Source organism: Hyperoodon ampullatus (assembly GCF_949752795.1).
Source record: "Hyperoodon ampullatus genome assembly, chromosome: 13".
Classification (NCBI taxonomy): domain Eukaryota; kingdom Metazoa; phylum Chordata; class Mammalia; order Artiodactyla; family Ziphiidae; genus Hyperoodon; species Hyperoodon ampullatus.
This window is the reverse complement of record NC_136926.1, coordinates 7,211,246-7,225,278: the sequence shown is the minus strand read 5'-3', so window position 1 is coordinate 7,225,278 and position 14,033 is coordinate 7,211,246. Positions and strand designations below refer to the sequence as shown.

At 39.0% G+C, this 14,033-nt stretch overlaps 1 protein-coding gene across 1 annotated transcript in view; it reads right to left on the bottom strand.

The window, feature by feature from the left end:
* Nucleotides 1–10,709, bottom strand: part of MPHOSPH9 (M-phase phosphoprotein 9) — a gene marked incomplete at its 5' end in the record, with an annotated part of 50,027 nt that extends 39,318 nt beyond the window's left edge. The window contains 5 exons of the mRNA XM_079717272.1: nt 1,315–1,438; nt 2,372–2,895; nt 3,595–3,684; nt 8,462–8,615; nt 10,603–10,709. Coding sequence (XP_079573398.1) covers nt 1,315–1,438; nt 2,372–2,895; nt 3,595–3,684; nt 8,462–8,615; nt 10,603–10,709 — 999 coding nt within the window. The remainder of the gene's footprint in view (nt 1–1,314; nt 1,439–2,371; nt 2,896–3,594; nt 3,685–8,461; nt 8,616–10,602) is intronic.
* Nucleotides 10,710–14,033: the final 3,324 nt, after the last annotated feature.

Genomic DNA, 14,033 nt, shown 5'->3' with positions numbered 1-14,033 from the left:
AAAAACAACTTCCACCTCAGCCTCCAAATGCTTTTATGCCACCACACCAAATAAGGATATACCATGCTTGATGGCACACAGGTTCAAAAGAACAGAGCTACCAATACAGCACCAGCCCCCAAGGCTTGATGGTTCATGTAGCTTCTTCACCTTCATTTCCCTCAACACAAATCTGAGTAAGTTAAAAAAAAATGATGATTTCAAGAAGCCTAAGTATCATGGGCTGAAGAAAGAAAATTTACTGAAAGAGAAATATTGCCTTATGAAGGCTGGGGGACTGCCTTCTTACGACTTCCATTCTTTTCATTTAAATTAATTTAGTTTTGGCTGCGTTGGGTCTTTGTTGCTGTGTGCGGGCTTTCCGGAGCTGCGGCGAGCAGAGGCTGCTCTTCATTGCAGTGCATGTGCTTCTCATTGCGGGGGCTTCTCTTGTTGCGGAACATGGGCTCTAGAAGCACAGGCTTTAGTAGTTGTGGCGCACGGGCTTAGTTGCTCTGCAGCATGCAGGATCTTCCCAGACCAGGGCTCGAACCCGTGTCCCCTGCATTGGCAGGCGGATTCTTAACCACTGCGCCACCAGGAATGTCCCCACAACTTCTGTTCTTTAATAGATCTTTTTCAAAGGAAGATGGAAAGACTATATTTAGGATGGCCAGTTTCTAAAGGAATCAAGTTTGTAGAGAGACTTGACTTTGCGATTTCAATGTATTATATACTAAACAATGTTATTCTATGACAATTTAGGCCAAAAGGTCTTTAAAGATGTTTCAACCTTACTCAGTAGCTACAGCTCTTTAACAAAAGCAGCTGCTATATGAGCAAAAGGAATTTAAATGAATGCTTAGAATTTAAACATTCAATCTCTTACAATTTGGATTATAAATTCAGAGTTGTCCAAGCTTCAACTGTTTTTATAATGGCATCTTAAAGCATTCACACATAGAGTACTACTTATTACAACTTAGCAGTAGAACAAATTATTTGAGGGTTTTTAAAAAAACAATGTATTACTCTCTGGCTAAATGTAAACATTTGCAGTACAAAGAGAATTAGGACCTTTACAAAATGTTTCATTTTTTTTTTTAGTAGTACTTTATCCCTCATTGGTTTTGATTTCCGGCCTACTAAAGAACCACTAATTGGAGCATTGTTTCCCATCCTTTGAGACACCAAAAAAGATATGTCAATGGAACAAATTAACAATACAAAACAAAGGGCAAAAAACTTATGTTAATGAACATGTGGTAAACTCAACATAATTATCCTAATTGTCCATAGATGAAGCATGCCAGAGTCAAGTGACTGATCACCTACTTTCTCAATTGGTGATTTTTTGGTTTGCTCATTTCCTTGCATAGATTTTGAACACCCCTCTTCTTTATGTGCTCTCTTTGGTTGGTTCTGCCTCAGCATTTGAGCCCATGATGTTATAGATTTACTATTTAAAAAGAAAAAAACAAAACACCTCTCTTTAAATGCTGTCCTTCACAAATAAAACTAAACACTAGTAGATACTATGTCAGTGGAAAATGCTTTGAGTTGTTTTTCTAATAGCAGAGAGAGGATGGATTTTTATTGATTCACATAAATTTCTTTTTACAACATCTTACTATTAAAGGCAAAATGAAAAAAGACTGACTAGCAGTGACTAACAATACTTATAGTCTGTAGCCATGGAACAGAACAAAAACCACCACAGTGGCCCCTTCAAGTACTCAGTATATCTCCACAGTGAAAGCATACTTATTTAGATGGACTTATAATTATACTTATGGGTACCCAAGATTGTGTTGCCACAGCAAAATACCTTACACTGGATGACATATTTCAGAGACATAAAACGGAACATAATTTTAAGTGATTATTTGCTTTACAAACATTCAGCCAAAGTTTCTTTTACCAAAAGTTTCTTTTACCTGGGTCGATCAAAATGTCATTTAACTTACAAAATCTCTTCTTATAAACAAAAAACATAAAACTGAGTATGCTTGTATATAATTTTTTGTTTTAAATTATATGAACATGTGTGACAAAATTCCACTGTTGATGCAGTCCTATACTCTAATTTCAGCAAGTCGATAGTGACTAGAAAATACAAAAGGTATTTTTTCTGGCAAGGCCTCTCACCTTAAGAGTTTTAGTAGTCTTATAACATTGTAAATGGGAAGACAGATGTCGTTAGCATGTAGTGTGCTTTGTTAATTTCAGTTTTTTCCACAGGCAGTAAATAAAACAATTTGATAAAACTGATAGACATTCGAACACATCTCATTCCAACTAAAAGGAGCTGTATTTACTAAACATGTTTAGCTTATTATAAATGTAATAAACAAGTCAAACTCCCTTCAAGTGATGGAGAAATTCTACTTACTTATCTGTTTTTCCACTGTATACTTCCGAAATCTTATTTTCACCAAGAAAACTGTGTTCAAATTCATCAGGAAAAATGGGAGTATCTTCCTTTAAAGATGCACAAAACTCTTCATTTGTATGTATATAAAAACTCTGGTTTTTCACACCATCTACAAGTGACTCCGTTTGCACCACCGGTGCTCCAGACTGTCCTTTAGAAACCTCTGCGTGCTCCATGAATTCTTGAGCGTCCTTAGATTTGTAGGTATTTAGTTCTGAGGCACAAAAGGTACCATACCCACTGCTCACTGAGCTACTATCCACATTGCAGTCTGGTTGTGACATGGATGTTTCTTGCTGCATTTCAGGTTCTTTAGACTTGGGATAACTGAAAACAGATTCATTTCTCTCACTGTTTTCAGAAAAAAAACCCATTTGACTTTCTGAAGATATTTGTCTGCTTAAAGAACTTCTATCACAGGAAGCCCAGGAAGCATTATTGGTCTGTAACTTGACTAAATTTTTTATCTCCTTCTGTATACGCTGAAAATAAAAAGTTACAGAGTTGGCTAAGGATGTATATTAACATCACATTTTTATAAATGTCTTAAAATATTGTATTTAAAAATAAGAGATATTACCCTAAAGATGACACATGTGCATTATATTTAGTTTATAAACAAAACTGATATAAAGAACTAACTAATTGGGACCTTTGAGATGGCCCACACTCTGGCATTTCTCCCAGGGCCACTCTCACCTTTTGAGACAGACCGAGTCCTATATTTGGAATGCGTACCTCTAAATAAATAAATCTACTTCTTGCCTATCACTTTGTCTCTCACTGCATTCTTCCTGGGATGAGACATAAAGAACCTGAGCTTCAGTAAGTGCTGACACCAGGAACTCAGGCCCCCACCCAGGTGGAGGATGGAATGATGATGCTGACCCTCCGGCCTTCAATCAACTAAAGCTTGGACTCTGTGGACCTTTGTCCCAATTCTACGCTGAGTTCTCCTCTGCTTAAGCCCCCTCACGATTATGCACGTACCCTTAGTTTAAAACTTCCCCAGTTTTGCAGTTTGGGGAGACACTGCTTTGGGAAAAGATCCCCGGTGTTCTCCTTATTTGCTGCAAGTAATGAATCCTTCCTTCTCCCAAAAAAAAGGGGAAAAAAATTAACTAAGTGGTTCTTCTGCAAATCTTACAATATAAAAACAAGAATCAATATAAAGAACTTACTTGAATTTGGTTGTGGAACTGTTCCTGCTGGGCAACTATCTGCTCTTGGCATTGTTTTTCCACCAAATTGAATAGCTGTAACCACCTGGTCTAGTAAATTATAAAATATTTTAGTTAAACATAAATTTTTAACCTAATACTTCACAGAAATCTTCCTCCAGTGGGAAAGAGCCTTTTTTAAAAATGTATTTTTAATGTAAAAGTCATTAGCTAAATTAATTATAAAACTATATTTAATGCAAAAGTACACGGACATAGGCTTGGGCACCCCTTTCTTATGTTACCTGTGGTCTGGGTAAATTTGAGGGTCTGAGTAAATCTTCTTTTTCAAATGGCATCTTGATTTGATGTCATCTGCTACCATTTCTGATTAATGAATAACTGCTGCCAGCTGTACTTTACATTTGTCTTAAGTTCCTCTTCCTTTCCTCGTAACACCTAATGGTTTTCTTAAACACTAACCTGGACCCAGAAAAAGAATCCCACATCTTAAAACAACAAATAGTTTAGTAGTAGGAGAATTTGATCCCTAATTTAGTTGTTCTTCAAGTTAAAAAAACCTTTTTTAGAGTCAGATATTAAAGCACTGCAGCTGAAAAAGAATGAAAAAATGACTCTGAAAACCTGTGGAAGTGACCTATAATTCCCTTCACGGCCACTTTTAGGTCCTGATCCATCCTGACCCCCAAGAGTAGTTAAGTGCTCTTATCACTAGACTAGGCCAAACCACGGGAGGAGAGGGGGCACGGACTTCTCCAGAGGCTGAATTCAATCTAAGGGCTGGTCTACTTTCAGTAGCAGACCGTATGTAATAACATGCAATGTCAACAAGCAGCTACCACAACTGGCTTCCCTGTTTAAAACCTTTCGGTGCCTTTCCACTCCGGTCATTCCCTAGGGCGCCCTGCGTGATCTGGCTCAGCTACGCCTCCCAGCTTCATCTCAAGTCTCTCTGTCCCTTTCTCGACACACACCAGCGTCGCTGGCCCCCTTCTGTTCCCTGGACACGCCAAAACTGTCTTCCGCCTCAAAAGTCTCGCACTAGCTGTACCCTCTACCTGGAAAGCCCTCTCCGCAGCTCTCAACATGGCTGGCTTCCTCCCCCCCTGCGATTTCAGCTCAATTATCATCTTCTCTCGAAGAGTTTCCCGGACCACCCTCACAGTCGCGCTCTCTCTTTCTTGGCACCCTGTTTAGTTCCTTCGGAGCGTTTACCACAGTCGGAAAGTCTCTCACTTGTTCTCCTGGTTAGCCTGTCTCTCTCCCACCCCGCGCCCACCCCATCTCCAGCACCTAGGACACAAGGCCAAGAGTGGACACTCAGATACACAGTCTAAACGAGTGTATAACAATGGATACTGCTAGCTGCGCTTTTCTTGGTATTATAGACTACAGAATCCAGAGACCCTTCAGGTTCATGGTGAAAGCCACTTATATAACAGAATTAAGTTGAAACCTGTATAACGGTATTAAGGTAAAGGGGAGAAAACCTCAAGACTGGAAAAGGAAGCCTTAAAATGAAATACGATGGTACTGATAGGAAGCGTGAATTCTAAATCAACTGACTTCAGGACAAGGTGGGTTAGACCAAATCAAGTCCCTTACCTTCTCAACTTATAAAGTATCTTATATTAATCAAAACATAAAAGAAATCATCAGGCAACAGTTTTCTTATACAGTTATACCCCTATACCTTTAGGGGTTATTTTTATCCTAATAAAGTTATTATTCACATAAAACTAAATTATGATAGAATAACAATTTACTTAACAAAAAATGGCTTCATAGTATGTGAGACACTTGAGATTAATCACATCCTTATCATCATTTTCTTATTTAGGATACAAATGAATAGAGTTCATTCAGGCCATAAATTAGTGGAGACTTTGTTTTTCCAAGTCAGATTTTATTGTTAATGTTTTAATTTTAAGTAAGCTAATTTAAGGATATTTTTAAAACTGTGAATAACATTATACACTTAATTATTAAGAAGGGCTATTATTCATTTCCAACTAAACCTATGTATACCACCGGCATCTTACGTACTGCTGGAGGGCATGGGCGCCGAGTTTTCCCCTGAGCCCAGGTGCCTGGCGCTATTAGCCTGAACGGGGCTGCTGCCATCCGCTGCTCTAGTCTGGCCTGGGAAACTTCCTATGGGCTTTTCCCAAGCCAGACTCCCGCCTCTCCACCAACAACCTGGGTGGTCCTGAACAAGTAAATTTAACTTCCTTATGCCTCAGTTTCCTAATTTATAAAAGGGGAACAGCAACACCTCATAGGTGGCTGAGAGGACTACATTTTAAATTTAAATGTGATGCACGTAAAGCAGTGGTCTCAATGGGGGAACTATATTTTGAAAATCTGTGAGGTCATGGTTGTCACAAGGATAGCGGGAGTACCATTAGCATTTAGTGGGCAGGATCCAGGGATACAAATCACAGGATAGTCCCTGACAATGTGTCCATTTTATATTATAAAAATGATACATATTTTGCATAGTTTTCAAATCACCAAATTGTCCAGGAATGCAACTACCAAGATGTTTCAGAACTTGCTCAGAAATGAGTCACCATTTCAAAAAATCATGTCACCAGTTGCAGTGCTGGATCATCAGTGCAAGGCAGATGTATCAGTCTGTGTTGATAGCTGCTGCGTTCAAGGTGAGTCTACCTAGAGGTAAACACCAGACTGCTGCTACATTATGTTTTCTAATGTGGATATGTCTGAGTATTTATACATTTACATATTATCTTATTATAAGTAACTATTATTCCTCTTTTATAGCACAGTTAGGACATTACCCTGATTTTTTTTTTTCAAGCAGATACAGGCAGGTTATATTATCTGTGAATTTAATTTCAGGACAATATAAGTTGATGTTATTTTGAAAACTGTTATAAAAAGAGGGCTTTGGGTCCAATAAGGTTGAGTGCCACTGACAGAAAGTATCTAGTATACTGCCTGGCAAATACTCAATAATTATCACATAACTATTACTATTATATACATAATCAATAGTGCTAAATTGTTAAAATGCTAAAATAATTTAGTTAATGATGTGCTTTTAAATTTTTCTTACAATCATAGAAATATGAGCAAGCACTTAAGAATGTATTAAAGTATTTCTATGGAAATGCCTTAAAAGATTCTTTCCTGATCTAATAAAAATACATAACCTTCCCAAGTTTAAGCAGTGATAAACTTAAGAATCCCAGAAGAGATGCTTTATAAAGGAATTCTAAAGAATCAGGTCATCCCCAGATCTCTTCCAGAGCTCTGTGGAGGTTTAGTTCTTTACTGTAATAATATAGATTCGTTTCTTGTAAGTGGTAGAAGTCTGACAAATGTTACTATTCCAAAAGAAAGATGTAAACATGAAATTCAGGAAAGAGTCAGGAATAAGACTTGCGCTATCATTACCTTCCCATTCTTTCTAAATCATTACCCTAAAGCATCAGAGACTTTTATTTTCACAGGCTATGAAAACACACAAAACAAATTCAAGAAATTTTACTGAAATGGCCAAAAAAGTATTTCATATTCTGTCAAAGTAAGAAATAGCTTAAGAAGTTCTTCAGTGAATAATCAATTATATGTCTACATTATAAAAATTAAGTAGTCAATTAATACTGAACGGAATAAAAATAATCTGTTAGATCACAGGAGAACAAAGGGCAGAAAGAAAGAAACCAGTTCAAATATTAAAAGGTGTAAGTACCTGGTTGGTATTCTGGCTTGTAATCATCTGTGTCTTAAATTCACAAATATATTCTGATTCTGATTTAAGATGTTGATTTCAAAGACTAAAAGTAACAATTTCTACTTAAAAATGAATTTGCCAGAAGTCAAGCCACATTGATGCAATGCCTCATTTTTTTTTTAAAGCGTATCAATTCAGGTATTATAAGCTAATGAGTAAGTATACTAGGGGAAGCATTTCATAAAACATTCCATTATTATTTACATCATTTTACAATGGCATTTTATAGGTCTTTTGCATTAGCACATACTGATTGTTATATGGAAAAAAAAAGGTATCAAAACTTAAAACTCAGCTTTCTTTTAAGTTTGCCATAATAGTCATTTTTATAACTCCAATGATTATGGATAATGAATATAAGTAATTACACTTAGGGGTGGCTGCTGCTGAATTCTTAAACCAGATAATCTTTTATTCCATTTATTCTACATAGTTTTAAAACTATGATTAACACTTACAACAAAATCCACTGCTCTCTAAAGAATTTAATAATAATATTTTACACATTTCTACGAAGTGTTACCAACTGTAGCCTTGGAAAAGTCTATCTTGGGCATTATTCCATGAAACAAAACTTATTTATAAGTATTCTTTTAACTGTTAAATTTTTATGTCACAATTTAACCTATGGACAAAAAAAAGAACCACTTGACCTGAACAACCAATATAAGTCAATGTAGCACAGCTAAATGCGATAAGGTATTAAACAGAAGCCTTACTTTATAATTAGAAATATTTCAAAGTGGATTTAGGTTTTACAAAATGATGACAATTCTGTATAAGTTACTTAAAAGATCAGAATTAGTAACAATATCAATAATTTTGGAATTCTCATTTTTATGAACAAAGACAATATTTTAGTTCACATTTGAAGTATAAATTAGAATGTCTAATCACTAATATATTGTTAAAACATACCTTTGATCATTTTTCACATTTGTTCTATATTGTTCCCTAATTAATATCCTTGACCACTTTATTCTAGCAATAACTTAAGTATCATGCTCTTTAGGATATAAATTTCTAATAATTTAGAGTTTAGTACAGGCATATTTATAAATAGAACTATTTTTTTAATTCCAGAAATAAAACAAAACTAGATACCTCACAGTTTTTCCAAAGTTCCGAATCAGTCTTTCCACTGTTTTGTAGCTCTTGCATTAAAGAGGTTAGGACTTCAACTGTACCTTGAATTACAGACGGTCTGGTCTTCCCTGAGAAAGAGGATACCCCATTTGTACTAAGGTGGGGACTACTTCTGTTGAAACATAAATAATTCAAATGGTTTTCTTCATTCTACCAAAGTGTTGAATAATTCAGCAGTTCAAGATTTAGCAGAGCAGTACAAAACTACTGATATTTAATCCTTCTTAATGGCACCTCATTTGCTGAAAATCTGATCACAAGTTTGTCCATGAAGGGAAAACAGCAGTGAAAAGACAGGCAGCACTTAATTGTATTCTTAAGAACACAACAGAAAAACCTTCTTCAGAAGCGAGAGAACAGTCCAGAGTACAGCAGAAAATAAAAGTTTCTGCTAAACAATAAGAAAAATTCTAAGCTACTCTGATCTAAATTATTCCAGAGGATTATTTCACCCCACTTTAAGAACAGCCCTTTATTGTTATGGAGATTCTTTCTCCATTGCCCAGAATTACAGTCAAGTCTTGTTAACTGGATCCCCCTAATTTGGTGTGATAAGGTGATGCTTATCTTTGCACCGTCTCTGAATAAAAGTAGTGCCAACCAAATTAGCGGCAAATATTCAGGACTTATTTAGCCTATTCAGTGCATAAAATAGCACTGATTCTTTCCAGGAGGACTGCTTTTCCAAATCTGAGATGAGTTTATTTCAGATTTGTTTTATAAACCCACAAGGCATAATTAGGGACATTAAAATTTATTTAAATTCTAACCGTTGAAAGGTCACTTTATTTATTGATACTCTGATTTGTTTCACAAACAATTTGCAAAAAAGAGGACACTAATGAAAATAACAGTAAAATAATAAAGAGGATCAGAGAAAATACTAATAAAAATTCAAGGGAAAGAACATAATATGTTGTCCATTAAGTGTTAAATATACAATTATAGTTGTGTAATAATCAAGTTTAAATTTGGCCAGTTGAACTGCCAGTCACAATGAAAAGGGAGACGGTTCAGTTACATAATTTTCATTAGAAAGGCACATTTAAGTTCCTCCAAGTAAATCAAACACTATGTTCTAAAAGGGGTTTCTCCTAGAAGTGGGTTTCAAAGGGGCTGTCAAATGATACAGGAAACAAAAAGCGTGGCCAACATTCGGAAGTGGGTATAGATTACGATGGCAAACATTTCTGGACCTTATCCCATGCTTTTTTTTTTTCCCCCTTTCCTCCCTATTTTTTTTTTCCTCCCTATTTTAATTTATGCTTTCTCCTCTTCTTTTATGTATTCTTGTAAGCTGCCTTAAATTCCTCCTGAGGCCAAAGAATGAACAAATTTTGAAAGGAATTAATTTATTTAAAATACACAATTTCTTCAAGACCTATTACTGTGTGTAAATTTGCTCCTTTACCAGTAGGCCCCAGATTGCTGTGCTTTTGTTTTATTATACCTGCTTTTTATAGGTGATCTCCTCTCCAGTGGTCCCTGCCTCTTTACTGTTTTTAACCTACTGTAATTTAGAAACCAAATAATCAACTTGCCAGACTATGTACAAAATGAGAATAAACAGGCCCTGATTAAAAACAAACCAAACATGGGATAGTTTAAAAAGAAAATGCATAAAACGCATGGTTTGATAGCATCTACTTTGTCAACTCAGAGCCCGCTTTTTTGCTTACTTCCTAGTATTCAACTTTAATTGCTACTTTCCAGATTGGTGAGGTATTTCTGCAATATGAAACATTATTTGTCCTCTTAACTTCAAAATGGAGAAACAATAGTTAGACAACTAAATTTTAAAGATATACCTGTAATTTACCGAAAACAAAAAAAGTGTAAAAAAACTCCAACTAGCAAAACAAATTCTTTTTCACAATGTTCCCCATGCAAAAGTACATCTCTGGGAGAAATAAAAACATGAAAGGACTGAAACTATTCTTAACCCAAACAACTGTCCTTGAACACTTCCTGATCATAGTTTTGGGGTTTTTTCAATGCAAATCAGTAACTATGACACCATTTGGATGCACTGGCAAACTACGCAAATAAAGTTATTTTGATTTGTCATTACATTAAAAAAAAATCTATCCCATTCTTACCTATTAGTACTTAAGTTCAGTCCAAGAGAATGGGGAGAATTTTTTATATCAGATTCTACAGAAGGTGAAGCTTTTTGTAAGGGTTTCCCCAAGTCAAAATCTTCCATAGCGTACAGAAGTTGTTACTCTCTCTCACTGGAAAATGTAGGTTCTTGCACTGTTTGAAGAAACTGAATCTGAGTCATCTTCAGATGCTTCATCGTCTAAAGGCATTTTCAGTTGCTGACATTCAGACTGTGAAATGTCTGAAGGTCCCAGGAGAGTCTGAAAATGAATGAGGAACAAAAACTATTATAAAAAGCCATTAAACCTAGCAACTGTCTTTTCAAGACTGTGGAAACCTTGATCCTTTTATACAAATCTCCATTAAGGGTAGCAACATTATTCATAATAGCCAAAATTCAGAAACAACCCAAATGTCCATCAACTGATGAATGGATAAATAAATGTTGCGTATCTGTATAATGGAATATTTTTCAGTCATAGAAAAGAATAAAGTACTGATTTATGCTACAATGTGGATAAACATTTAAAACATTATGGCAAAGGGAATTCCCTGGCAGTCCAGTGGTTAGGGCTCAGAGCTTTCACTGCCGTGGGCCCAGGTTCACTCCCTATTCAGGAAACTAAGATCCCGCAAGCTGCATGCGGTGTGGCCAAAAAAAAAACATTATGCTAAGTAAAAGAAGGTCAATAAAAGGCTTCGTATTGTAGGATTCCATTTATACGAAGTATCTAGAGTATGCAAATCTATAGAGACAGAAAGCAGATTAACAGCTGCCAGGAGCTGGGAGAAGGAGAGAACGGGAGTGACCAAAATGGGTATGGGGTGTCTTTTTGGGGAGATGAAAACTTCTAGAATTACACAGTGATGATGGTTGCACAACTCTGTGAATATACTAAAAATCACTGAATTGTACACTTTACAAGAGTAGATTTTATGGTATATAAATTATATCTCAATAAAAAATCTACAAATCTTCTGATTTGCAGAAGTAGTAGTATCTTTTCAGGTAATATTTCACAATTTTATGTGCTTAATCATCAAGGTTCCAGACACAATTCTACTGTGTAACAACTGGAATACTTATTGATACGTGCCTTGTTCATTCCTTTAATAAAGTCTACCAAATATCCGTGCTTGTTGATTTATACAGTGAATAGATGAATGGGAACTACTTGGTATCTGTACTGAATCTGGTACTGAAAACAGCCAATTAAACTGTTAACAGTGGTTGTTTCCCCACTGGCTGGAAGGCGGGAGTGGAAGGAGTGCACTATACACTGTATACGTAGAGTACTTTTGTACTCTGTGCATGTTATCACTTCTTAAAAAATAAACTATTTGCCAGGTCCACTAAAATTTAACTGAAGCTAGATGTAGAGGTAAATTGGCTATAACAAGTCAAACAGCATGCCTCCTGCTTAAGGAATTCATGTCCTTAAAAAAAAAGCCAGGAGTAAGTGGGTGGGGGAGGCGGAAGAATACAGAAAACATACGCTGCTTACAAGATAGACATTTCAGGGGGTGCAAGAGAGGAAAACTACCTATTATTCTGGTTCCTCTAGGTTCCCACTTTCTAGGGCCTGGTTTTACAAAGCACAACCTTGAGAGCATCAGCTCACAAAGGAACCATTTCCTTCAGGGACAGGTGTGAAGGCCAAGGGTAACCGGACCTAGCTAAACAGATTTCTCCCCAGTGACTCAGCCCATCACCAACGACAAATGGGGTATTGAAAAAGTCAGGGGCTGCACCTTCCATCTGGCAACGAAAATACCTGGATTCAAATCACCTTGCTCTTCCAGCAGGAAAACACAAGCTCTCCAGGGACGCGGATCGGCCTGCAACCCCATCTATAATTTCCCCCGTTGAGTTAATCCGGATGCAGTAGATCCAGATGGATCTTGAAATGCGGTGATGCTTTCCCAGCAGAGCGTGAGGGTGGGGAGGAATGGGCGGGAGAGTGGGAGGTGAATTAAAAAAAAAGAAAAGATATACAATGCAAAAGTGTAAGAACCTGATGGAGACTGGGTATAAGAAGAGAGACTTTTATATCTCCCGTCAACAAAATATGACGCTTTCGATGGCCCCAGCTCCTAGTAGGAAAAGGCAGTTACGGGGTAGAGGAACGACTGATGGGGGTCTGCTGAGAATATAAAAGTTAACCAGGCGTTTTGCTTTGGTGGGAGCCTGAGAGGGGGGGAAAGAAGGCATGATTTCAGGTTTTGAGGCCAAATCCTGGCGTTCTCGCGCTCACAGCCAGACCGCAGCTGCTGGCGGCGGCTCTCGGGTTAAAGTATGAAGGCGAGGAGAACCCACGCAGTTGCCTAAATTGTAGGCAGCAGGGAGGCTGTAGTTAAGACCACCGGTCCAACAACTACAATCGTGATTCTCAAAGTAAGCCCAGGAAGCTGGTCAAAAAAAAAGAGAGACAGAAATCCCTCAAGCCCCCCGCCCCTCGGGAAGAGGCGCTCAGCGATTGGGCCGCGCGGGTGTCACTCAAGGGCAGAGTCTAGAAAAGGTGCACTGCCGCGAGCAAAGCCCCCACACGGCCGCGGGCTCCGCTGAGGTTGCGTCTATCGAGTGTTGTCTTCCCCCGCCCTAACACATCAGCACACTCAGGGGGCCGCTGACTTGGTGTCTTCGAGTCGCGTCCCCTGTTTCCCGCGACCGGCAGCTCCCCGCAGGCCGGCAGTTCCCCGCAGGCTGGCGGCCGCTTACCTGGCCGCCGTTCCCACTGCCGACGTCAGTGTCGGGCGAGCACCTCTCGCGACCGTTAAACTCGAGGGAGCGTGCGCGCGCCCGGCGTCTTGGTTGCGATTGGATGCTCGGAAGGGGGCGGAGACGGCCGAGCCGCGGCGCGCCCGCGTCCACTTCCCCCGTCCCGCCCCCAGCTCTCACCAAAGAGGGAGGTGCGATGCCCGCGGAAGCGGGGTGGAGGGGGGCGGGGCTGCAGTCAAGTCCTCTCGTCTGATTGGCTCTCTGGGCACCTACTGCAGCTACGCGGGAAAGAAGCCTCAGCTTCCCGCATGCGCAGTTAGTAAGACGGGGGGCTCGGGTTTGTGAAGGGGGGCTGCGGCAGGAGTACGGCGCGTGCGCAGGCGCGGGAGTGCGTTTGCGTTACCGCTCCTGCGGCCCTTCCGGTTCATCCAGAACGTTGGGGGCGGGAGCACCAGTCCTGAGGTCAGGTAAGCGTCTGCGGAGAAGCCCGACACCCACACGGTTGCCCACGATTGTTAGAGACTCCGGAGAGAGGACTGGGAGCTGGGACCCGTGAATTTCCCCGTTTGCGACCCTGAGTCGCGCAGCGCATTGACCTGAGGCCCCGCTGGCGGTGAGGTGAAGCCGGCCCGGACACCCGATCTAAGTTTACCCTGGACCGGCTTTACCCTAGGCTGGTGGGGGTCGGCACTGGGGCTCTTCAGGGAC